Here is a 27,542-nt window from a genome sequence, read left to right as displayed (position 1 = left end):
AGCATCTCAGCCAGTAATACATTTGCATTCAGGAAATATGCATAGAATACAACACACAATTTTCCAGTTGAAGCACTGTGTTATCTGTATATTCAAAGGGATATAATGGAAAGTAAGAATAGAGAGTTAACCTAGGTTTACTAAGATTGGACTGATCTTTTTCTTCACAATTGAATAATTTTGTGTTATTGTAGCAACACGTTTGTTATGCTTCAAAAATTGTCAAGGGTCAGTATGTCATATATATATTAGCAATAAAAACTGTTACGTTTGGCTATTAAGTGCTCTGCTGACAGAAAAGGTTCTCAGTACAAGATTTTCACTGTATTTCAGTGTTGTCTTTGAGTTATATAAATGATTCACTTTTAATGTATCTATCTTCATATTTCTATTCTCAAATAAAGATAAATATTTTTCAGCTCTTGTCAATTTCAAGGAGCAGCATTGCAGAACCAAACTTAATTGATTATTATAGAAATTATTAGCATTATGCTCCACAAATCATTGTTTTTCTATTAGGTTGTTAATAATTTTTTTACAAATCTTATTTCTGAGATGAATAGTAAGATAAAACATTTTCAGATTAGATTGTTACTTTCATGTCAAAATTTGTTTGAATGTGTCTTGATCGCTTTAGTGCTATGAACGTTTGTGCTTCCTATTATACACATTATTTATCTTTAGAATTAAGCATATTTGTTGAATGCATAACTCAGATTTAGTTTACAGATTTATCTTTATTTTCATCATTCAGTGACACAAAGCAATAAATAGAAATGACCTAGCACTAAGATAATCATATAGAAGTTATTCTTTTCAGATAACTGTAAAGTATTAATAGAAACCTGTTGACAGAACTAAAGTGAAATCCACAGTATCTCAATCTTTTTAGAAAAGCTAAATTAGATATATAATCCTTGGATGTATATGAAGTGCTGTGCATTAGAGTTGAGATATTATGTGATAAGATGTGATTTTATAACTGCAAACTATATGGAACTGTCCTGCTAGATGTAGCAAGAATCTCTGATATTCCTTGAATACTCACTTCATCAGAATTGTTTTTGTAAATGTGTAGACATAATAGGTAAATTCTGTTTTGATACACCATGCAAACACCATTAACTTCAGAGGATGATTTGTGGGTGCAATGGAGAGGATTATTTGGGCCAATATCTTTTCAGATATTCAGGAAGGTGGCTTATGCACTTAAAGTTAAGAGGTGCTCAAGAGCTATCCTGAATTGAGGCCTTAATTATTTGCCATAGGCCCTTATTTAAACACATACTAAAGTTCAATTAACTTCAATAGGATTTAAGCCTGTGCTTGAAGTTCAATATGCGCTTAATGGCTTTACTGAATATGGATTAATTTAAGCTTTATGGATTAATTAATGCTTCAGTGCTGTACTAAATTTTGACCACAATACCTGTAATTTGTTGTGTGTCATTCTGTTGTAAACCAGATATTTTATATTTCTACCACTAATTAGTAGCATTTGAAGAATCCTCCAGATACACTTTCAGAGGACTAGGATATTATTTCATTGTGAATTTACTGTGAATATTACTGTATGAATTTCACTTTAATTTGTTTCCAGAACAAAGTGTTCATTTACCGGGGGAAGGAATATGAACGTCGTGAAGACTTTGAAGCAAGGTTATTAACCCAATTTCCAAATGCCGAAAAAATGAAGACAACATCTCCACCAGGCGATGATATTAAAAACTCCCCTGGTCAGTGTATCCTTGGAAATTGCTACATGCATATGCTCATGTAATCTAATCAGACTGAGAATGTGGTGTTGTTGCTAAAATTGCACAAAAGTTCACTGCACTTTTTATGTTTTTATTGATATATTACTGTCTTTATACCCATTTTCAAGAGACATTTCTCAGTTGAACCATCTCTCCTGCATAATTTAAACTCTGTCTCTTTTCAATTCTTAACCTGTCAATTCAGATATTCAGTGTTTTACTGTAAAACCCAAACTTAATTTACCACCCAAATTTCACAAGCCGGTATCAGAGCAAATTGTAAGGTGAGTTTTCCGTTATTTCTACCTTCTTACCAATCTGGGTGAATGGCCTGCACACAACACTTAATTAACATAAACCCTTGTAAACTGTAATTCTTCTTCTTTATTGTTATAGTGCGTGTTTGATTTTAAAAATAAGTTTCTATAAGCAGCCATTGAAGATAATACAGACACACAACTCTTGAGGAGGTGAGCCCAAGCTCATATCACAATGGGGTTCTGATACATAACTGGGACTGTTCGGCGGTACCACAAACCAAAATATAAATAATAATAAAAGTGACAATAGAACTTCAGAGTTATGAACACCTCGGGAATGGAGGTTGTTCATAACACTGAAATGTTCGTAACTCTCAACAAAGTGCTATGGTTCTTTCGAAAGTTTACAACTGAACATTGACTTAATACAGCTTTGAAGCTTTACCGTACCAAAGAAAAATGCTGCTTTCCCTTTATTTTTTAGTAGTTTATGTTTAACACAGTCCTGTACCGTATTTTGTTTTGTTTTGTTTTGGGGTATTTTGGTCTCTGGTGCTGCCTGATTGCGTACTTCTGGTTACAAATGAGGTGTGTGGTTGACTAGTCAGTTCATAACTCTGAGGTTCTACTGCAGTTACTTCACTTCTTTGGGCTGGCTCCATGCCTAAGTAGAGGACTGTGTTAGTTGCAACATCACAGTCCAGTGAATGATGTGATACTGTAGCCAAGCGGGAACCAAGCAACCATTATATTCACAGACATGACAAGAGCTGAAAGCAGAAAAGTAAAGTATGAATTTTAAACACTATCATGCTGAATTTTCCATTTTACCTGGCTACTTATAGCTCTTCAGACAATATTGATAAAGTTTCCAGGACCTGGCCCTTAATCTTTGCAGACTGCCTTTAGCCCCTGAGTAAAGAACCCTTGTAGTTACTAAAAACAACTGCACACCTCTGCAGTTGTAAGATAAAAAGGGGATTAGTGGGTTACAGATTGTTGCAATAAGCAATAAATCCAGTGTTTGTGTTCAGTCCAGTATTTTTTGTGTCTAAAGCCATTCATTATGGATTTACCGCTTACTACAATATTTTGTAACCCACTCTAACAGGTGTGCACTCATCACTCCAGGACCTCAGCCAGTCAGCCTGCAAACCCCAGCAGCCAGCTAGGAACTGTCTGTCGCTCCCTCCATTCCTGCTTGCAGCACTGCTCTGTCCTCGGTGCTGGCAATTCTCTCAGCCCTCCAGAGACACAGTCCTTCTTCTCTGGGCTCCCAGCAAAGAACTGAACTCTGCCCTGCAGCTCCCTTTTTATATGGGCCTGCTTGGCCCTTATTAGCTGTCTCAAGTGCAGTCTCCCTAGGGCTCCTTTTAACCCCTTTTCTGCCGCTGAGGGGCAGGCACCTCATCACACCCACTCTTTTTGTCCTATGACCGCAGAAGTGTTAACGGGCCACTCTACCTTGAATGATCCCTTACAATATGTGCTAACTACTTATAATAAACAGTTTGTTCCACTTTGTATTTTGCTGTGATGCTGGGAGTTCCTTTCCCAGACCTGAAGAAGAGCTCTGGGTACGTCTTCACTACCCGCCGTATCAGCGGGTAGCAATCGATTGCTCGGGGATCGATGTATCGCTTCTCATCTAGACATGATATATCGATCCCCGAACGCGCTTATATCGATTCCGTAACTCCACCAACCCGAACGGAGTTGCAGAATCGACAGGGGGAGCCGCGGACATCGATCCCGTGCCGTGAGGACGGTGAGTAATTTGATCTTAGATACTTTGACTTCAGCTACGTTATTCACGTAGCTGAAGTTGCATATCTAAGATCGATTTTCCCCCGTAGTGTAGACCAGCCCTCTGTGTGGCTCGAAACCTTGTCTCTCTCACCAGCAGATGTTGATCCAGTACAAGATAAGAACATAATGTTCTTATCTTGTATCGGACCAATCTCTGCTGGTCCAATTACCTCGCTAATATCTTGACACCGACACGGCTACAACTACACTGCATCCATACATGCCTGCAGACTCAGAGCCCTGGGGCAAACTGCGACTCTTCTTCCTTGTTATTAGAGAGGTTCAGCAGTATTTTATTTAAATGATCTAATGACTAAACGTGTTGTTAATACAAAATGTTTGCAGTTATGCAATCTGTTTGGTTTTTTTAATTCAGTTTCTATAGGGTGAATGAGGTCCAAAGATTTGAGTATTCACGGCCTGTCCGAAAAGGAGAGAAAAACCCAGATAATGAATTTGCGGTAATTTTCTTTTCTTTTTTGTGAATGCAGCATAACTGTTACGTTTTGGTTTGTTGGTGGTAGGTTGGTTGATTTTTGTAACTGCAATAAAATGGGACTGAATTTATTATGAGTGCAATGAAAACTACATGTATCATGAATTCTTTTTTATAGCACGAAGAAAAATGAACAAAGCTGTCTTTAGTCTGTTGAACACTTGACCGCTTTGCAGGAGAAATACAAAACTGTCAGGCCTTAAAATGTAACCATCCTTCACTGAAAGCTGTCTTACCATAAGGATCCCAGCCAGGCATCCTTTAAAAATCAGTCTTTGCTACAGCAATACAATTTTACAAAGCCATATGGTTCACCATATGGTCAATAAAGCTCTCTCTCTCTCTTATCACAGCCTGTGACCACCAAGTTGGTTACAACAAACCACAAAATCAAGTGCTTTCCCATTCCCTTCCCACCTTATTCATGGCATAGGAGGAAGAATAATACTAACAGTACTTTGTACTTATGTATAATTTTTCAATTGTAAATCTCAATTTTCTTTAGACTAGTAGGCTCCTTGTGCCTTTGAATAGACTGGAATTGGTTTACTAGAGCAGAGAACTGTGAACAGCTTTCCCAGTTTCATTGTCCATTTCACCATTTGCTGTGAATACAGAGCTGCAGTCTTACGCCTCCATACAAGCTAGCCAATTTTAATCGGCTGTGCTTTGAGGGGCTGGTGTGATGCGGAACTCCAGATTGTCATTTCAGGCAGAAGATACTGAGAGTTTCCCCCTACCAGGCCAGCCTATCCTGATTCACTTGACAAGCCCTGTGCCACAGCAGGCTGTTCTGCTACTCAAAGTAAACTTGGCTGCTAATCAAAGTGATCCCAGATGAGATGGAAGAAAATGCTCCCATCATCAATGGATGATGCTGGTGCAAAAACCAACAAAGATGTTTTGGCGAGATAAAGTGCTACAATGTACAATGCATCTTGATTTCCAATTAAAAAAAATTAAAATAACTAAAACCCTTAGGAGTCTAGGGCCAGATTTTTAAAGGCACGTAGGCACCTAATGTGATTTTCAAAAGCACCTAGGTGCTTAACTCTAGGCATCTAGTTGCTTTTGAAAATCCCACTAGGTACGTGAATACCTTTAAAAATCAGGCCCTTGTATCCTATTGACTTTCAATGGGACATAGGCTCCTAAATGAGCTAGGGGCTAATAAAAGACAGCCATGCCAATATATTCCCCATTTAAAATGGGGAGGCAGGGCCAGATAAAACAAAATTAGGTAAAGAAACATTTTCATCATGACTTTAACATTTACAGACATGAGAGAGCAATAATTAAAACAATAATTTCTTTTAAAATTGAAGAAGTTTTCAGATTAGGCTGCTTCTCCTTGCACTTAAACTCACTGAGATTTTTGATGAAAGGTAGTCTGTAAAGCACTTTTTAAGGCACTAATGTGAGAACCCTCAAGGTTGCACCTGGGAAACTTGTTTTCAGCTATATTTAAAATTGTCCAGTCAGAGAATGGAGTGGAGGATTTCTGTAGACAGATTTGTTTCTGAAGTCTCTCATCCCACTTTGTCTAATGTGCTTTTCACATGAGAGACTGATTAGTGGGAAAATGACAGTTCAACAGAAGCAGGTGGATTTTTACATAATGTTACCCTTTAGTTAAAAGACCAATGTTTGACTGTTAAATAGCACATTAGCGAGCATGTTGAAACCAATCTCGCCACAGACATAGCCCTGAAATACACATAGATTCCATTTGCAAATTTTTTTTTAGCTTTGTAATTTCTGTACTGGTGCCGTTCTTCTTTCTGATAAAGAATTTGTAGATCTTTGGTTAGGATAAAAGCTATCAATCTACTAACATGCTATTTCTAACCTTTTTAATGTTATATTTGCAGAATATGTGGATTGAGAGAACCATCTATGTGACAGCATATAAATTACCAGGGATTTTAAGATGGTTTGAAGTCAAATCAGTTTTCATGGTAAGAACAAATCAGAATGAATTTACTGAGACTACTTAGAACTTTTTTTTTTCCAGTTACTGCATATATGCAGTGTATATAACTCCGCTTAACCTCAAAGTCTAAACAATGGAACTATATGTAACCTGCTAAAGGAATGGGGACTTATATACCCACTCTTCTCATCAGGAATACTGTTGTTTATTGACTAAGGTGAATGCTCAGATAGCAAAAGTATTATTCTTCCATCACTGGTACAAAAATATGAATGGTATGAACCTATAGGCCCTGATTCAGCAAGAGTTTTAGCGCTTCTTACCTTTAAGCACAGGGAGTAGCCTCGTTAAAATCAAAGGGATTACTCATTCATTGCTGTATAAGTAGGCTTGAAAGGATTAGATTTTTAACATTGTGTCAATTTCACCGTAAACACACAAATCAGCAAACAAGTATTTCCAGTTTTAATAATAGTAAAAATACAGATAGGCAAAGTAAGAACAATGATATTTGAGATCTTACTTGAGTTTGATTTATGTATGTTTATTTTGTACATTTTGACGTGAAGCTGACAATTTGTGTTTTAGCAGTTACAAATCTTTAACTTTTTGTTCTTCTTCGAGTGATTGCTCACATCCATTCCAGTTAGGTGTGCGCGCCGTGCGTGCACGCTCGTCGGAAACTTTTTACCCTAGCAACTCCAGTGGGCCGGCAGGTCGCCCCCTAGAGTGGCGCCGCCATGGCACCCGATATATACCCCTGCCGGCCCACCCGCTCCTCAGTTCCTTCTTACTGCCGTGTCGGTCGTTGGAACTGTGGAGCGCGGCATAGCTGTCCTCCACGTCCCTAGCTCTCCTTGTTCTACGGTTAATATTGTAGATAGTTGTTAGCCGGTTTGGGCCGTAGCCCTTTCCGGCACCCGGCACCGGGCTCATGCCTGGTTCGCCAGGCTTTAAGCAATGTGCGGCCTGTAAGAAGCCTATGCCGACCAGCGACCCTCACGACGCGTGTCTAAAGTGCCTGGGGGAATCGCACAGGTCGGACAAGTGCCACATTTGCAAGGCTTTTAAGCCCAGAACAAAGAAGGAGAGAGACCAGAGACTTAGGACTCTCCTCATGGAAGCGGCACTCGACCCGGCAGCTTCGCAGACCGTCATCTCGACACCGGCACCGGATCGCACCGGCATCGGAAAGACTCCCCGGCACCGACCTTCCCCGGCACCAGGTGCAGAAGCAAGACCCTCGAAGTCTGCAACTCCATCCAGGCAGACTCGAGTGGAGCGCCCGGCATCGACATCTGCCGCAGCGCTACCGGCACCGTCGACTCCGGGCCCGGTGGGTCCGAGTCCGGTCCCGCCGAGCTCCCCCATAAGATCTGGGGTTGAGCTATTGGTCCCATCGACGCCAGAGACCTTCGCCTCGGCACGGGATCTCATTGCCCTGACTGAGTCAACTCAGCCTCCACCCCCGGTCCCTCCGGTGCGGGTGGCATCCGGGGCAAACCCATGATGACGGCGCCGTCTCGGGACTCACGCTCGCGGTCGAGGTCCCGACACCATGGTCGCTCAAGATCCCGCCGCCGCTCGCAGTCCCGGCACCGCTCCCCTCGGCGGTACCGGTCGTACTCGTGGCACCGATTGGCCTCCAGATGGTCATGGTCTGGTTCCAGCCGCCGATACCGGCACCGGGCCTCTAGGAGCCAGTCCTGCCGTCGATCAGCGCACCGGTCGACCTCCCGGCACAGAGCTGGTGGCAGGTCCCGGTCCCGGTCGACCTCCCGACACCGCGTCGGTGGCAGGTCCCGGTCCCGATCCCGGCACCGAGTCCAAGACAGAACCCGGTCCCGATCCCGGCACCGGGATGACTCCCGGTACCGGTCCCCGGCACCGAGAACATCTTCGGTGCCGGAATGCGGAGACTCTTACCAGCCGCGGTCGGCCCCTCCATGGCCTTCCAGAGAGCCGTCGGTGTCATCGCAGGCGGACAGCGTATACGCGCTGGGCACCGACAGACAAGCGGCTCTTTTCCAAGACCCTCCGCAACAGGACCAGGGTCCGCAGCAGTGGGGGTTCTGGACACCCTGGGCGTACCATCAAGCCCAGGGCCCCCAACAGCTTCCTCCTAGGCCTGCAACGGCAGAACACAGGGCGCCGGAGGCGTCGTTGTCTCGCCCCCCTCCCTCCCCAGACGGGGAGGACGGATCAAAGCAACAGGACCCTGGTCTCCCTCCTGAGCCAGAGGCGAGGGCTGAGGCGGACCCCCTGCTGGACACTTTCTTGCCAGGGGTCTCCTCATCCTCTTCTCCTGATGAGGCGGTGGCTGACACTTCCTCCAATAGCCCTCCTCCGCTAGATCTCAGGGCACATCAGGACCTCCTCAGGCGCGTAGCACAGAATCTGAGCCTGCAAGCTGAGGAGGTCTCTGAGATCGAGGACCCCGTCGTCAGCATCCTCTCCTCCGATGCTCCCACCAGGGTCGCCCTACTCTTCATTAGGACGATCCAGGCCAACGCCAATACAATCTGGCAATCACCGGCCTCCATCCCCCCTACTGCAAGGGGCGTCGAAAGGAAGTACATGGCCCCCTCCAAGGGCTATGAGTACCTCCATATTCACCCGACACCATGTTCCCTGGTGGTGCAGTCGGTGAACGAGAGGGAGCGTCATGGACAGGAAGCCCCAGCCCCCAAATCCAAGGAGGCCAGGCGTATGGACCTCCTCGGCCGCAAGGTTTATTCGGCTGGGGCCCTTCAGCTCAGGGTTTCCAATCAACAAGCCCTTCTTAGCCGCTACGCATTTAACTCTTGGGTGGCAGCGGACAAGTTCAAAGAGCTGCTGCCACAAGAGGCACGTCAAGAATTTGCGGCGATTCTTGACGAGGGCAAGAAGGTTGCACGAACCTCGTTGCAGGCCTCCTTGGACGCTGCAGACTCGGCTGCCCGTACCCTCGCCTCGGGGGTAACGATGCGCCACATCTCCTGGCTTCAGGTTTCTGGCCTTCCACCGGAGCTTCAATACACCATCCAGGACCTCCCGTTCGAAGGCCAGGGCCTGTTCTCGGAGAAGACAGACCCCAGACTGAAAAGTCTTAAGGACAATCGGGTCATTATGCGCTCCCTTGGGATGCACACGCCTGGGACGCAACGCAGACCCTTCCGGCCGCAGCAGCAGCAGCAGCGTCGGCCATACCCCCAGTTCCGCCAGCGGCAGGACCTTAATAGGCGCCGCGGCAGAAATGGCAGGCGCAGGCCGTCGGGCAATCAAGGGGGGCAAAACCAAAGCTCCTCTAAAGCCCCACCTGGACCCAAACCTTCATTTTGAAGGTGCGCTAGAGGGCGTGATACCAGTATCCTACATGGATCCTTCCCCCCCGTTTTCCAACCGCCTTTCGTTTTTTATCCAGGCGTGGTCCCGGATAACATCCGACCACTGGGTCTTACGCACGGTGCAGACGGGATACCGTCTGCAGTTTGTATCATTTCCTCCCTCCCGCCCCCCTTCCTCGTCCCTCTTCAGGGACCCCTCTCACGAGCAATTCCTTCGACAGGAGGTACAGACGCTCCTCAACAAAGGAGCTATAGAGGCGGTTCCGGAAAACGAGAAAGGCAAGGGGTTTTATTCCCGCTACTTTCTGAGCCCCAAGGCCAAGGGAGGCCTCAGGCCTATCCTCGACCTGCGAGAGCTCAACAAATACCTAGTGAAGTTGAAGTTCCGCATGGTATCCCTGGGGACCATTATCCCATCCCTGGATCCGGGAGACTGGTATGCCTCCCTCGACATGCAGGACGCTTATTTTCATATTGCTATATGGCCACACCACAGACGTTTCCTTCGATTCATGGTGGGCCGCCTTCACTACCAATTTGCAGTCCTCCCATTTGGCCTTTCTACGGCTCCGAGGGTATTCACAAAATGCATGGCCATCGTTGTGGCACATCTTCGGCGCAGTCGCATTCACATGTTCCCTTACCTCGACGATTGGTTAATTCGGGGCACGTCAGAGCTGCAGGTCTGCAGCCACGTCTGCAGGATCACCGGCCTGTTTGCTACCTTGGGTCTCATGATCAACGTGGACAAGTCCACCCTGCTCCCCTCGCAGAGGGTGGAGTTCATTGGGGCCGTCCTGGACTCAACCATGGCCAGGGTCCTTCTGCCATTGCCAAGGTTCCAGGCGTTGTCGGCGATCGTTCAGCGCTTGCTGACAGCCCCCTTGACATCGATACTGACATGTCTAACCCTGTTAGGCCATATGGCAGCCTGCACGTTTGTGACCGGGTACGCACGGCTCCGCATGAGGCCCCTCCAGTTGTGGCTCATCGCACATTAGCGGCCGGCAAGGCAACCACTAGACATGCTGATCACAATCCCCCAGGGGGTGTTGGATTCTCTCAGCTGGTGGCTAGACCAGTCCGTAGTGTGTGCGGGGCTCCCATTCCAACCGCCCCAGCCCTCGGTGTCCCTAACGACGGATGCCTCAGATCTCGGCTCGGGGGCCCACCTGGGAACCCTGAGAACACAGGGCCTGTGGTCCCCACAGGAGGTGAAGCTACACATCAACATGCGGGAGTTGAGAGCGGTCCGCCTTGCTTGTCAAACGTTCTGTCACCAGCTTCGGGGTCGTTGTGTCACGGTATTTACCGACAACACGACGACCATGTACTATATCAACAAGCAGGGCGGCACCAGATCCTCTCCCCTATGTCACGAGGCGATGCGACTCTGGGACTTTTGTATAGCCCACTCCATTCACCTCACGGCTTCCTTCCTCCCCGGAGTACGGAACACGCTGGCGGACCGCCTGAGCAGATCCTTCCTCTCGCACGAGTGGTCCCTTCGCCCGGACGTCGCCCTCTCGATCTTCCAGAGGTGGGGTTGTCCCCGCGTGGACCTCTTCGCGTCCAGGGGGAACAGGAAATGCCAGGTGTTCTGCTCCTTTCAGGGCCGGGAACCCGGGTCTATAGCGGACGCCTTCCTTATTCCGTGGACGACCCACTTGTTCTACGCGTTCCCCCCGTTCCCGCTGGTCCACAGGGTCCTTCTGAAGGTGCGCAGGGACAGGGCCCGCGTGATCATGGTAGCCCCGGCGTGGCCCAGACAGCATTGGTACCCCATGTTGCTGGACCTGGCCATAGCCGACCCAGTTCCCCTGCCCCTTCACCCAGACCTGATCACCCAGGACCACGGAACTCTCTGTCACCCGGACCTCCAGTCGCTGCACCTAGCAGCGTGGCTCCTGCGTGGCTGACCAGTTCTGAGTTGCGCTGCTCCACCCCGGTACGTGAGGTACTCTTGGGCAGCAGGAAGCCTTCCACTAGAGCGACATACTCGGCAAAGTGGAAGCATTTCTCCTGTTGGTGCGTGGAGAAAGGTCTCCTCCCGATGGAAATTTCGGTGGCCAATATTTTGGACTATATTTGGTCCCTCAAACAACAGGGCTTGGCGATCTCGTCCCTGCGGGTCCACCTGGCGGCCATCTCCACCTTTCACCCGGGTGGGGATGGCCGCTCCGTTTTCTCTCACCCGACGGTGACTAGATTCCTGAAGGGGCTGGAACGTCTATACCCTAACGTCCGACCCCCTACCCCGTCCTGGGATCTTAACCTGCTGTTGTCTCGGCTCATGGGGCCTCCCTTCGAGCCGTTAGCTACTTGCTCCCTACTCTATCTTTCTTGGAAGACTGCCTTTCTAGTAGCTATTACCTCAGCTAGACGGGTGTCGGAACTCCGGGCTCTCACGGTAGATCCCCCGTATACAGTCTTCCATAAAGATAAGGTGCAGCTGAGGCCGCACCCTGCCTTTCTCCCCAAGGTGGTCTCAGCCTTCCACGTCAACCAAGAGATATTCCTCCCGGTTTTTTTCCCGAAACCTCATTCTTCACGCAGGGAGCAACAGCTCCACTCACTTGATGTCCGTCGGGCTTTCGCGTTCTATGTGGAGAGGACCAAAACGTTCCGCAAATCCCCCCAGCTTTTCGTGGCAGTAGCGGACCGCATGAAGGGGCTTCCCATTTCCTCGCAGAGGTTATCCTCGTGGGTAACATCCTGTATCAGGACCTGCTATGAGCTGGCCCACGTTCCTACGGGCCGTGTGACTGCGCATTCTACCAGGGCGCAGGCGTCGTCGCTGGCTTTCCTCGCCCGTGTGCCCATCCAGGAAATCTGTCGGGCAGCGACCTGGTCATCGGTCCACACCTTTGCTTCCCACTACACCCTGGTCCAGCAGTCCAGAGAGGACGCGGCTTTCGGATCTGCAGTGCTCCATGCCGCTACTTCTCACTCCGACCCCACCGCCTAGGTATGGCTTGGGATTCACCTAACTGGAATGGATGTGAGCAATCAGTCGAAGAAGAAAAGACGGTTACTCACCTTTGTAACTGTTGTTCTTCGAGATGTGTTGCTCACATCCATTCCACACCCGCCCTCCTTCCCCACTGTCGGAGTAGCCGGCAAGAAGGAACTGAGGAGCGGGTGGGCCGGCAGGGGTATATATCGGGGGCCATGGCGGCGCCACTCTAGGGGGCGACCTGCCGGCCCACTGGAGTTGCTAGGGTAAAAAGTTTCCGACGCGCGGCGCGCACACCTAACTGGAATGGATGTGAGCAACACATCTCGAAGAACAACAGTTACAAAGGTGAGTAACCGTCTTATTCTCTACATCTACTGTCATTAAGTATTGTCTGACCTCTCCATAATTTCCCACAACTGTGAAAATTTACATAAATAAAAATTGAAAAATGCTTCAAACAAATGATTTTGCACAATTATGAAACTGTTAACTGATAAGAATTTAAAAAATACTTAAAAATAAATATAATATTATCTGTCAAAATTATTTAAATTAAAAAAATTCTGCCAGGGGCCCTAATTTGTAAGGACCACAAAAGTATTGCTTTTTAAAAGTAGGAATTGGATAATTTAACTGTAATTTATCCAAGAGAAGACAAACTAAATTAAATTATTTCTGCTGACTAAATTTCTTTTGTAAATATCATTAGTGATTAAATGTTTGAGTTCTCTCTGTTTTTTAACTTGGCTAAAATATGCCCTAAAAACTTCACCAAGATTTTTATCAAATGTGTACCTCCTTTTTCTAGTTCATACCTGTTTACATAAAATATATCCATAAAATATCTTACGTACTAAATTAACTGTAATTTTTAAGTTGAAATGAAAACATTGTTACTTGCTGCAGTTTTTAAATCTTCCTTGTGAGGCTTTTAAAAAAAAACAAACAGAACAATTTGCATATGGTTAATTAAAAGCATTTTATTGCTCCATTGAGATTCGGTTGGACAGTTGTATTTAGATGAACAAAAGTAATGCAGAAAATGACTATGGTATCTATAGTAACAGAATATGAATGTGATGTTTGACAGTATTAGGCAACTGAATAAAACATTTTGATTTTTTTTGTATTTTTATATTTTCAACATAATCTTGATAGAGATGATAGCATTTGCCTTCCCTGTTGCAAGAATTGTTTTCTGTAAAACCTAGCATATCCAATGAAAATTCTTTCACCTTCTGAGTTAAGAACACGGTCTGACAGGCCACTTCATCCACTGTGTACATGTGCACTTTTAATTCTGCGCATCTGATAGAAATGTGCATGAATCTGTCTAATGGAGTTCTTTCTATATGCCTTTTGTAAGCAAGGATTATATTAGTCACAGTTGAAAAAAGGAAACAGAAACAAAAGTACCTTAATGTTAGAGGAGAGCAAAGGATGACTTTTGACTGACTATGTAAGATCTATTTACTACAAAAGCAGTTATTTGTATCAGGTAAAACTCTAGCAGCAAAATTGCAAATCTTGTACCTCTATAACACAACATTTTATTTCTGGAGTTAAATACTCTGGGTACATTACAGAACACAATGAATTAAACTCCTCTGAATATTTTATACGGTGTTGATAGAACTAGGAAATTCCATTTTAAATAAAGAGTTGATGCCACATCATATCATTGACTAGAGAGGATTAAATAATTTAATAGACGAATTAATTTATTTTTTCTTTTTGTAAATAACTAATAGCAGCTTTTGATTTCCTTTAATGTGTTGTTTGAAATTATTTGTTTCACTTTTACTAATATTTCTTGGTCTGTAGATTGTTTGCAAGCAGGTTGTTTAAATTTGAACTCTGAAATTTTAATTGGACTCACAGATCATATACTGGCGTTTGTAATGAATGGATGAGCATAACTTCTAAAATCAGGTTTCTGGTTTGAATACACAGATTTACAAGTTCAGTATTCATTTTAAAAGTTTGTGTGCACAAACTTAGTTACAGACAGAGTAATTTGTCATGAAACCTTGAATTCTAAAATAAATGCTCAAAATACACTTTAAAAAATTATAATTAAAACAGACTTGATTTAATCAGATAGCAGGTGTAAGAGTGACAACTGAAGAAATTTGATTATAAGTGGCTCTTAGAAGCATGTTAAGCAACTGATAGCTAGCTAGAAGTGCTTCATTTATGCAGAGTTTATGTAAATTAGAGTGTAATCAGCTACACACTTGCATTTTCCTAACAGGCCCCAATTAACGCCCCCCACACGCCTTTTGCATTCCTACCACAACATTTTTTGGATAAATAGGCTAGAACTTTATCATTCTTTAAGTGAGAGACTTCCAAAATGTGGTGAGTGGATCACTTAGGGTATTCAGAGGACTTGCTGGTGGTCTGTAGAGAGCTTGCTCTCTTCATAGAGAGTGTTAAATCACATTAATATGTATTTTAGCTATATTTTAAATATTTTCCAGATATTACTTTTAGACATAACCAACTGCTGTAGTTGCCAAAAGGATGTTATCTGATCATAAATGATGGGAGGTGATCCCTATGATTTCAATAGGAAGGAGGTGCATACAATGCAATCTCTCTATTAAGAACCGATTCACCTTATTAAAGAGTTTGAGGACCCCTACTTTAAACAATGTAATAACTTTAGACCATAGCATAGAATCATAGAACTGGAAGGGACCTCGAGAGGTCATCTAGTCCAGTCCCCTGCACTCATGATCATCCCTGACAGGTGTTTGTCCAACTTGCTCTTAAAAATCCTCAACGATGGATATTCCACAGCCTCCCTAGGCAATTTATTCCAGTGCTTAACCACTCTGACAGGAAGTTTTTCCTAATGTCCAACCTAAACCGCCCTTGCTGCATTTTAAGCCCATTTCTTCTTGTCCTATCTTCAGAAGTTAAGAACAACAATTTTTCTCCCTTCTCCTTGTGACAACCTTTTATGTACTTGAAAACTGTTATCATATCCCCTCTCAATCTTCTCTTTTTCAGACTAAACAAACCCAACTTTTTCAATCTTCCCTCGTAGGTCATGTTTTCTAGACCTTTAATCATTTTTGTTGCTCTTCTCTGGACTTTCTCCAGTTTGTCCATATCTTTCCTGAAATGTGGCGCCCAGAACTGGACACAATACCCCAGTTGAGGTCTAAGCAGTGTGAAGTAGAGCGGAAGAATTACTTCTCATAGCTTGCTTACAATACTGCTAATACATCTGTAGCGAAGCGACGACTCACCAGCACAGTGCCTCCTGCTGGTCATCCAGGGAATTAGCTTTTCCGGCCTTGGAGTGCCCTCTGCCAGCCGGTATCCCCACAGATATCCCAGAATGATCTTTGCTTTTTTTTGCAACAGTGTTACACCGTTGACTCATATTTAGCTTGTGATCCACTATGACCCCCAGATCCCTTTTCGCAATACTCTTTCCTAGGCAGTCATTTCTCATTTTGCATGAGAAGAAGGCATATTTTTGATTTAATTATCCAAAATAGAATGAAGACAGTGATATCTGCTGGATAAATTTGTTGGCCTTTTTTACAACATATTTAATACAACTTCCTGAGAGGCTGCCAAAACAGTTACTGCAAAAGCACCTTCTCCCTTTTTAATATTTGAGTTTCTGAAGAGCACATCATCAAATTCTATCAGACAATCCAGTCGAAGATGCTGGCTCTGCTGTTACCATAATGGTAACTGGATCACTCTTGTGTACCCACTAAGAGCTGCATTTCTATAAGTCGTCTTAGCATAATTTTCTTCAGTTTCTCACTAGAAGCTCACTTGGGCTCTGTCAAAGTAATTCCAATGTTTTAGACTTGCTTGATCTTTCTGAGAGCCTTGGCCTATGCAGTAATTATGCTGTAAGAGTGAAAAATGGTAAACCTTTTATCTTTTATATCATATCAGTTACCGCAGTATTGACACTATATATCTTGCCTAGTAGAAACGGCACCTTCCTGCAGCTGTTGACTAAAATTCCTCTTTCACTCTAAAATCTATTAGTTATCATTGGGATGGTTTTGTGAGGAGCAAACTATTCAAGTGTGATCTGTTACATGACTACTGGACCAGTAATTAAAACTTATTTTTGTGCTGTTCTTTCAGGTTGAAATCAGTCCACTGGAAAATGCAATAGAAACTATGCAGTTAACAAATGATAAGATCAATAATATGGTTCAACAACATTTGAATGATGCAGACCTACCTATTAACCCCCTCTCTATGCTACTTAATGGCATTGTGGATCCTGCAGTCATGGGAGGATTCACAAACTATGAAAAGGTATGTTCAAAATTAGCTTTGTTTGCTTATGGAATCTAATCAAGTGTGTGTGGTGTCTACGGGTGCATGAGTAAACACATGCATTATAGGTCAGTTTTGGAAAGCTAAAATTTTCCACATCTCAAGTATATTATAAATGGGTGTTATTTATAAAGGAATTCTGTGGGCTGAAGTAAGAGAAACAACTATAAGGATTTTTAACAGTGAGAGTTATTAACCATTGGACCAATTTCCCAAGAGGTGTGGTAGATTCCATCATTTGAAATCTTTAAATGAATATTTGATAACTTTATAAAATTTATGCTTGTAATTCTACTGAAATTTATTGGAGCTGATGCAGGTATTACTGGGTGAAATTCTGTGGCTTGTGTTATACAGCTGGTCATACTAGATGATCAAGTAGTCTCTTCCTGCCTTAACATCTATGACGTCAAGATAATTGGGATTAATTTAGTGAAATTGCCTCATTATTATATATTAGTTAATATACAGTCCATCCCAAATATATTTGAATGACTCCAGCTGCTTATCACAGACTTAGTCTGATAAATATATTCACGAGAGCTTAGTATAAAAATGGTGAAAATGTAACAACTATATTAGTGCTTATTCAAACGGCTGTACATAGGCAATAAGTTTTTGTAAGATAACTAATGGGGACATGTGGTTTGTACGTAGGGTGACCAGACAGCAAGTGTGTAAAATTGGGATGGGGGTAAGAGGGTAATAGGAGCCTACATAAGACAAAGCCCCAAATATCGGGACTGGCCCTATAAAATTGGGACATCTGGTCATCCTATTTGCACTCTCTGAGCTCTTATCGGAAGAACTCTTCCAGCCTCCAACATCCCTAGTCTAGTTTACCTATATAAGACACTTAAACCACTGGACACTGATATATAGTTTTGTGGAACATAAATCATGTCGTGCTGCAGCATGTATTGGCTTCAAAATTTAACTAATCTTCCTAGTGACCCCCAAAATTGCACTTAGGCACAATACCCATAATTGTAGATGAGGAGGACATAAGAACTAAGTTAAACCCTTCAGCCGTACTTCTTGCTTGACCAGAGGTTTCAGTGTTGAGCAGCATATGATAATAGTCCTCCCCTTTCCCCAAAAGAAAGGATATCATGATCTCATGCACTATTAAATTGTCATTTATTGCTTTTAATTATGTATTTGTAGGCATGTTATTACTAATAACATGATATTTTGTAGCAAAATCTTTTGGTTTTATTCATTTTCCTTTGCTTTAACTAAAAGCCTTCCTAGATATTAAATGTTCAATCTTTTCTGAAATAACTGGTACTTTTCTGTTTTCATTAGGCTTTTTTTACTGAAAAATACATGCATGAGCACCCAGAAGATCACGAAAAGATAGAAAAACTAAAGGACCTCATAGCATGGCAGGTAAACTGTCTAATTCAAATCATGCCTGGGCCAAGTGGCATACAAAGGCAACCTGCTGTCACTTGTGACAAAATTCAGGCATCAAACCATTCACCCTAGTGTATACATTTCCGTGGCATTTAGACTGTCTTGGAACATGAGCTAAAGTTCATCTTTTCAAATCTGACATAGTTTGTCATTTGATAATCCCATAAGTGACTAACATTATTAACCCATTTTTTATTACATAGTCTCTCCTGTTACCAGTTTAGAGATACAAATACACTTTCATTTTCAAATGACTCAATATCTTATGATTGTGTTGGCCAATTCTGTTGTAAATTTAGTTGTAATTTTTTCCAAGATAGTGCTAAATTAATAAAGAATTACAATAAAAACTAAGTTAGGCGTATTAAGGCCCTACAGTTTAAGAACTCAATTTAAGTGCCTAGGTTACATGTTCAACCATAAGTCTGTCCCTTTATGCAAATGTTTTATAATGTAGTCTGTTTACATGATCACTTGTTGTTCCTCCAAACAATTTTTTTTCCACAACCACAGATGTGCATATGTACCATCTTGTAGTACTGTATATTGTGTATAATAGATAGTCAGTTAAAGTCACGTATACACAAAATGTGTAAGAGGCAAGAGTTTATAATATAATGCGAAGCCTTTGCCTCATTCCCAGCACCCTTTACAAAATTGGGCGGGTGGGGTAGATAGATAGGCATATGTAACAAATGTATGTATTACTATATATACACGCAGACGATATATACATAAATATCATAATATATAATGTATGGTGGAATTCTACAATGCCATTTTTACAATCATTGTTCACAGAAGAAACATACTTTAACTAACTTAAGAGGTGTCACAGATATTTGTAGTGAACCAGAATTAGAACCCAGATCTCCAAATCCCGTCCCTTAAACATAGTACTGTCCTTCCTCTGTGAAGAGCTGCATTTATGTCTTCCAAAGAATACATTTCAGGAAAAACAGGAAACCACATTCTAGCTGTGTTGTAAGGCTATATACTCTGATATTTTTTCATTGGCGTCAGAATAATTTTATGATAAAAATCCACAGATGTGACTGGAAATGTTTTTACCCTGAAAAAAGTATATTATAGTGTTTTATATTCAATTCTGACTTTATAATAAATGGAATAATATACATTTCTAGAGGATTCAATTTTAGATGTAGTAGAAACCAAAGATATAAAATTCAAAAATCCTTTGAAGGCCATAAAACTATTGCAGAACAAACACTAGTTTGGTCTGCAAAAGTTCTATTGATTTTTTTTTTTATCTGTTTCCCTGTAAGGTTTTACAGCAGATTGGGTTGTAGGGACTTCAGATTCTAGAGAGGAAAATAATTTGATCCCAAGAGAGTAACTTCATGTCAGCACTGTCATTACCCCTAATGACCATATTAAAAATGAATTGTATTGGTGCTCATGAACACACTTAACCCCCAAAGACGATCATCCTGTGGGCAACCCATGTACATTAAAATAAGAATAAACACTGGAAAATGCATTATTTAAAATCTGTACGTTTTGTTTTGTCAACGTGTTTAAAAATACACACAACTTTCTTGTCACTAGTTTAATTCCAAGTGTGAATTTAATTCTAAGCAATTTAAAGACAAGAGATTAATACAAATATTTTTCTGAAACTGTCATCAGTAAGGTGATAAATATCAAAAAGGAAAAGGAATAATTTTGAAACTATCTGTTATAAAATTAGAGTGTTCATGATTTCTAAAACATTTCTGAAAACTTTATCAAATAGCATAACTTCATAGAAAAGGTGGCAGGTTAAAGAAAACTCTTAAACTGTATTTCACATAAGGAACAAGTTGGCTCAAGGGACTGGAGAGAGATACAGTATAGAGCCTTTATCCATTAAATCACTGTTTTGACTTCATCTCCAGCTCAGCAGTTGGTATCTGTTGGCCAATATGAAACACAGTAAGTTGACAGTCTCAGTCCAGTTCCTAATAAATAGGTTTCTGTATCTCAGCTGAGCATATTATAGGTGCTCAGAGATTTGATCTCTCAATATAGATCATTGTGTTAATAAAGCATTATGATATTGAATGTTGCCAGTTACCTCCGTGACTATTTTGTTTGTATTGTTGCACCCCTTCACCTTTCCTTTGTCTCATTTGTCTTTTGGAAAACAACCTCTTCAGGATAGGGATAGTGCCTTCGCTTTGACAAGTGAAAAATAAAACGTGTATTTGGAATAGAATATGATTTTTTTATTGTATATTCTTATTTTAAAATATAAGTATTGGCAGTAACTTGTATGCATGCACACCACCGGAAACAAGTAATTGGTAATAATCTTTAATTGATACTCTTTAGTTGAAGAGTAATCTTTGTTGAGAGAGAGGGCAAAGATTTAAGACCTCATTCCTGGGCACCTTCTAGGCCAGTGGTCTCCAACCTATTTATACACAAAATCACTTCTTGAATTTAAGTGCAACCCAGAATCTACCCCATCCTTTCTCTGAGGCCCCACCCCCTCACTCTATTCCCCCCCCCTCCGTCTCTTGGTTTCCCCACCCTCACTCACGTTCACCGGGCTGGGGCAGGGGTTGGGGTTCAGGCTCTGAGCTGGGGCCAAGGGGTTCGGAGTGTAGGAGGGGGCTCTGGGCTGAGCCTGGGGCAGAGGGTTGCGGTGCAGGAGGTGGTCTAGGGTGCTGAGTCTGGGAGGGGGGTCAGGACTGGGGCATGGGGTTGGGGTTCAGGGTATAATAGGGATTATGGGGTGCTGGCTCTGGGAGGGGACTTGGGGTTGGGATGCAGGCTCCCACTGGGTGGTACTTACCTTGGGTGGCTCCCTGGTGGTGGCGCAGCCGGGCTAAGGCAGGCTCCCTGCCTTCCCCAAATCCACGCCACTCCCGGAAGAGGCCAACGCGCCCTTGCAGGGGGCCCACATGGCTCTGTGCACTGAGTCTCTCTGCAGGCACCACCCCTGCAACTCCCATTGGCTGCAGTTCCCTGTTCCCAGCCAATGGGAGCTGTGGGGATGGTGCTTGCAAGCAGGAGCAGCGCACAGAGACCCCTGCCCCCCTCCCCACTACACGACCAGACTTGTAGTGGTTGGAGATTGTGATCAACTGGGAGAGTCACCAGGATCAACCAGTTGATCATGATCTACAGGTTGGTGACCACTTTTCTAGGCTCAGTCTCAAATTTGGCCTGCAGATTGGCACTACTCTTTGGAGAGGCCCCTACAGAACAGGGTGGAAGTACAGAGAGAGAGAGAGCAAGATGTGGGAAAATTCAGTGTTGCAAACTATGCTTTACTTAAATTGTGGATGAGAACTTTATTTTTCAGTGCTTCCATGTAGTCTGGTGTCTTCTGTTAATGTGTACTTCCAGCTACTACCCTAAATTAGTATCGTGTAAAAGAGTTACAACAGAATTCAAAAACATCCAAACTTCTGCTGTTTGAACATTGTTTTAAATTCATTAAAATCCTATGAAATGTCATGGTATCTCTCTCATGGGAAATGACTGCACTGCTCAACCACTAATATTCTAGTTTTTAAATCTACTGTATTCATTTTAGACGTTTCTTTTTGTCTAATTTTGTGCCTTTTCACTTCCTAGAGAAATCAGATCCTGTAGTTCTATTTGACAGTATCGTTTAGATCTGAAATAGACTGTTTCATCAGTACATGACAGTAATGAAGTTCATCTCAGTATGATAGTCACTCAGCTTCTAGCCATTCTACTTAGAGCACACCAAGACTAGGATAGAGCACAAAGAATTATTTCTGTACCCTTCCCATACCGGGGAAAGTGAATTACAGCATACAACATGAAAAGTTAAAAAATAATCCCTTTCATGTAAAATGTTCCATTTCATAGGTGCTCAATTATTTAAAAAAATAGAATTGGTGTGATTTTACTGGTAGCTTTCTGTTTAAACCAAAACCCAGAACCCCTATCTGTAGTACTTCATGGTATTAAGAAGTAAGGGCAGCTAGAGCCATGATAAACTTTTAAAAATAGAGGATAAGGAAAAATATATTATGGCATAAATAACATATGGATACATTTTTTATGTGCTGGTTACCTTGAAAAGCAGAACCCCAAATTAAGACACTATCAGGTTCTAAAATTCAGCCCTGTTCATCTAAGAAACAGCACTGTCTTCCTTGTTTCCTTGCTCTCAAGCGTATCTGGTCTTCTCCCCTGTCTTTACGCTGAGAATTTTGCTTAGCAAACCCTTTAATCCAATGTCATTAAGCTCTGGGTGCGTGGTGCTCATGTTCTCAAAACTAACCTGGACTAGTTCAGACAGGCTTGGCCACTAGTCTTCCTTGTTCAGCTGCTCTTGAACATCAAGGAACTTCACACAGGTTTGACTATATCCATTGTCCACTGGAGCCTGCTCATCTGCTAGTCTCTGTCTAACTAAAGAGAATGCTTAACCCGTACAGTCTTCTTAATGACCATCCAGTTGCTGTTGCTATAGCCAGTGCTATTGAGGTCCCTTGGGCCAGGCCTCTGTTTAACTTTCTGTGCAGAACTTCATATCACACTTCTACATCAAGAATTCATAACATACATTTCATTAACACCTCTGTCATAACAGGTGAGAGTTTAGCCCTATTGAATTCTGCTGCACAGAGCCAGCTGAATTTATGTGCTCAGCTTGACTCTGCAGTCATGGAAACAGATGTAGGTGAGGAAATAGGATGCTTCCCCTTAGGAGCTGCAGCGGATCCTGCTCAATTCCCAAAGGAAGAAGGAACAAACTCTGTTCTTCCAGGCCCCTGGGGATGGCACCAGGGAGGTCCTGCTGAGCTTCCTCAATTTTGTGGGGCTGGGAGCAGATCTCTGAGGTTCTCTCTGGCTGGGGGCAAGTCAGCTGTAAAGAAGCCACTTACTCCAAACAGCAATTCGGGCTGGTTTCTCCAAATTGGAGATGTCAGCACAAGAGGATGGTCCTGTTGGTGCCAAAGATCTCTTCCTCTCTTCTTGTCTGCAGAGGCACTGTATATCCCCTTTTCTGCCAGCCTAATTGTTCTCAGGATTGGTCAAGCTGTTGCAGAGATCTCATTAATTTATCTCATTTATTATTTTATTTGTACATCTATTAAAAAAAAGGCGCACCCATCTCTTCCTTTAGATGTTCCTTGACAATCCTTCAAAACACATCAGTGAAATGGACCCTTGCTGTAACTCTTCCCCCACCAACATATGTACTGCAAACAATGTACCCCTGGTGCAAAAATATATAAATTTTAAGATATATTGCCCAAGTCTTCCCATTCCCTTATAGCGAGATAAAACAAATGAGCCAATGCACTCTTTACTTGGCCCTATGGAAACAGAGATTCATTTATTGTAGACAGAAAATTAGGAACAAGACCATTTGAAAGTTTAATTTTTTGCTACTGAGTACAAATCCATATGGATTATAAATAAAAGTGGATAGAGTAGAAATAAATATTGTATTTTTTTGAAGAGTGCCAAGAGAAGCAACAGCTGTGTGCCGTTAAATGGCACAAAATGCATTTTCTTCATGGATTCATCTTGATAAGATTTCTTAAATTTATTCACATGTAATTTAATTGTGTACTTCTTATCCTCCTTGCTAATAAGTCTGCTCATTTAGATTGCTGATCCATCATATTAGAAAAATCTGTTTTTAATCAGTATTATAGTTTAATTATGAATTATTAAGGGGAAACCTCTTAGCTTGATTGCTGCGAAGGATATCTGACTCAGAACCAGAGTACTGTGTAGGTTGGAGCTAATCTGGAAAAGGAAATATTTTTCTTAAACATGAGATACACCTACTATCAGATTCTTTTATGTTGCTGTGGGAATGAAAACGTCTCTCTTAAAACATTTTAAAAGGTCAGCTACACCTCCACTCTATGAACTAATTATATAACTTTGTGTTGGCACGGATATTTTGTGACAGCAGCCTTGCAGATAATTCTCTTTTATAACTGAAAATAATATTTTAATTTATTCTCCACCTTCCCCCACCTCACTCTCTACTAAAAATCATTGAAAACCAATTTATGATGAAAATATTGTCGTTTTTGTATGTAGAGCTGTATGTTTTCTTTAAAATTATGTTGTGTACAATATGTAAGATATTTTTTCATGATAACACAGGGTTTCACAAATAGCATGTGTTAAACAGAAATAGATATGAAGATTGTTTTTCTCTGCTGTTTATTCCCATGAAATCTGGTGGGACTGTTATTAATAGTCTAGCTCAGTGATACTCAGACTCGGGTTCGCAAGTGGCTCTTTAATGTGTCTCCTTCAGCTCTTTGCAGCACATGATATTAAAACACTGATTTAATTATTAACCAAGCAGGATGTTTTTAATGTGTTATTAACCAGTTGTAGATGATAAAATAATAATATTTGGTCAGTCATTTTGCTGTGAGAATTATATATATAAAAACTAAATATTTCTCCTGTCATACTGTTTAAATATGAATATTGTATACTATAGTAAATGAAACAATGAATTCACACTACTGTGGCTCTTTTGGGTAATGTTGATTGCTAATTTGTCTCCTGAACCACTGAGGTCTGAGTATCACTGGTCTAGCTTTTGAGTCATATTTAAAGGGCAGTATGTTTGAGGGTTTTTTAAACATAAAGTAAAGGAGTATTTGTTCAACCTGATAAATTTAGCTGTACCTTATAATTACTGGGCAGAATTATGCATACATTAATTTTAAATTACTATGTGCAAAGCAGAGTGAAAATGAAATCATATATAGTACAAAAAATCATGTTCTGCTCTAATTGCTACTAGTATTCCATAAAAATCTCATATTCCTCTTAGAAGCCTTATAGTATATATAGAATCCCCCTTGCTCTACTCCCTTTCATGAGAAAAGACCAGAAAATTCATTGTCATCTAATTGTCTTCTTTAGATTCCATTCCTGGCAGAAGGTATTCGAATTCATGGAGAGAAAGTAACTGAAGCACTAAGGCCATTTCATGAGAGAATGGAGGCCTGTTTTAAACAGCTTAAAGAAAAAGTGGAAAAGCAATACGGTATCAGAACAATTGTAAGTTGTCTCCAAACCTGACATTTAAGAGAGAATCTGTTTTTAGAATTGCTGTAATTCACATTTCAGTGATTAAATGAATATATAGAAAAAACAGTTTTAATAGAGGGTGATTAAGAATCTTAAGGGAGTATGTGGTTTTTCATTTTGTTTTGGTGTTGTGGTACTGGGGGCTTTAAACTCATTTTTAGACAGAGGTTTATTTCTCTTAATGTTCCTAAAATGTTCCACATGGGTAGCTGCACAAAAGTGTAATGACTTGCCTTGTGTTGCACATCAAATGAGTATCTCTCCTGAGATTAGAATATAATATCTTTCTGGTTTCTAGATTTGTCCTGTACTTATATACCTATCCAGAAGGTTGTCTTCTGAAGCATAGTTATATATCAGTGACTTCAACAGGTATCTTTGTCTGTAACTATGCTAGATGAATAGGTCTACTTGGTTAATTTATCTCTGGACTAGCAATTGTAGTTTAGAGCATGGGACCCAATTAAAGACTTCATTAAAGACTTAAATTGTCAGTGCTGAGGAGAAGTAACCAAATGTCCTAAAAAACATTCAAAAACCCTCATCAACATGACTCCACAGCATAGAAGACTTACCCTAAAATATCAGGATCTGTCCTTTGGAAGTCAGGATAGTCCCTCAGTGTTCAAGTTTTAAGGATCTTTTACGTAGGTTACAATCTCTAGGAGGTTCTGACATCTTTGAAGCATTTGTTCTTTGAAGTCAGAGGTTCATATCGAGGAATATCACAGAGTATCATCACTTCCAAAGCTAGACTCTCACTTCCAAAGCTAGTTCTAAGGCTGTTTTAAATGTTTTTTTTCAATAAGTCAAGGTCCTGTATCTGCAGATTCTCAGCAATGACTTGCTGCTCTTAAGTACAAACTGCATCCTTGACCTTACTTGTAAATCTCCTGCTGCTATAGCTCCAAACTGTATTTCAGAAGACTGGGGGAGGGGAAAGGAGGGAGAGAGGAGAGAAGGGTAGATTGTTGTCTGTGGATGGTCCTCAGTACTGTAATTTGCACTCTCCCAACATGAACAAATCAATCATTTTTGGCCACCCTTCTGCCTCAGCTTCAAGATGCAACCAGAAATTTTGAAAGTCCCCTTACACTTTGAATCTTGTTGATTTAAGGCGGGTTAGTTAATAGAGAGGTTTTGTTTTGGTTTAAGACTGAGTGTTGCTGCTTAGTGCGGGGAGTGTTTCAAGTGCTGGCTTTTGTAGCCTGCCTGTAGGTTCTTAATTGAGAATGTGTTTTGAAAACCATAAGTGCACTTGGAGATTATGCAAAGCAGGCACATGTTTTATAAATACATTTTTAAAATTCAGTAACATACAAGTAAAGAGTTAGAGTTAGAGGTCTGATTGTGCTGGGATTTGTGTTCTGAAAGTACGTTGAAGGCTTCTGTTCCAACTCTTATGCCTTGTATATTAGTAGCATTGACAGGCTCAGAATCAAAACCTCCGTCACTGCTGTAAGTATTCTTTAACCTTGTTGTAGGTCTTGGTTAAATTTGTAATGAAAAAGAAAGATTCAGATGAAACTTACGTCCACTTTACTGTTAAAAAAGAACCCTCAAAATAAATACATGAATGTATTCAGTATTTATCAGAAATATAAGTGAATCTATACCAGTGAGTGAATAAACTCAGATTTTGTCTACTTCTTTATGTTGACCTGCATTGTTCATCTTGGTCCCAAATGGCTAATTAGATTTCAAGCGGTAGTAACCACACAAATAGCTCATGAAAAATGAAATTAAGGGAAAATCTACTTAACAATTTGATAAGATGTGACCTTGTAGCAAAATATGATTTGTCTCCAAGAAAGCAAATATCAGAAATTGCCTAAGAGAGTAAATATTTTCCCAGAAATTGTAAAGAATAATTACAAGCAAGAGAAAACATACACTAATAACTGAAACTTTCAGAAAATCCCCCACAAAAAAACAATATATTTGTAAGGTTGCACAAATGCATTTCCTATCAATAAGACCATTAAAAAAGGAAAATTGCCAGTTGAAGGAACATTAGCTTCTACACTGTTCTGCAGGCAGTCCAGCCTCCCAGTGTATGCTTCTGGTTCCCAAGCTACCTGGCTGCAATCTGTACTCCAACTCTGGCTTCCTGCCTAGTTCTGTGGCATACTGTAGGAAGCATGCATGGTAATCCAGCTAACTCCCCATTAGAAGAAAGAGCAAGGAGACAA

General features: G+C 41.9%; 1 protein-coding gene across 3 annotated transcripts in view; it reads left to right on the top strand.

The window, feature by feature from the left end:
- The window catches only part of DOCK1 (dedicator of cytokinesis 1), a 620,463-nt gene that overhangs the window by 549,155 nt on the left and 43,766 nt on the right, over window positions 1-27,542 (top strand). For all 3 annotated transcript variants that reach the window (XM_050959274.1, XM_050959273.1, XM_050959275.1), the window contains 7 exons: window positions 1,601-1,742; window positions 1,963-2,041; window positions 4,203-4,287; window positions 6,194-6,280; window positions 16,669-16,845; window positions 18,175-18,258; window positions 25,183-25,320. In XM_050959274.1, coding sequence (XP_050815231.1) covers window positions 1,601-1,742; window positions 1,963-2,041; window positions 4,203-4,287; window positions 6,194-6,280; window positions 16,669-16,845; window positions 18,175-18,258; window positions 25,183-25,320 — 792 coding nt within the window. The remainder of the gene's footprint in view (window positions 1-1,600; window positions 1,743-1,962; window positions 2,042-4,202; window positions 4,288-6,193; window positions 6,281-16,668; window positions 16,846-18,174; window positions 18,259-25,182; window positions 25,321-27,542) is intronic.

This window comes from Gopherus flavomarginatus, chromosome 6 (genome assembly GCF_025201925.1).
Source record: "Gopherus flavomarginatus isolate rGopFla2 chromosome 6, rGopFla2.mat.asm, whole genome shotgun sequence".
In the NCBI taxonomy this organism is placed as follows: domain Eukaryota; kingdom Metazoa; phylum Chordata; order Testudines; family Testudinidae; genus Gopherus; species Gopherus flavomarginatus.
This window is presented reverse-complemented; position numbering and strand designations above follow the sequence as displayed.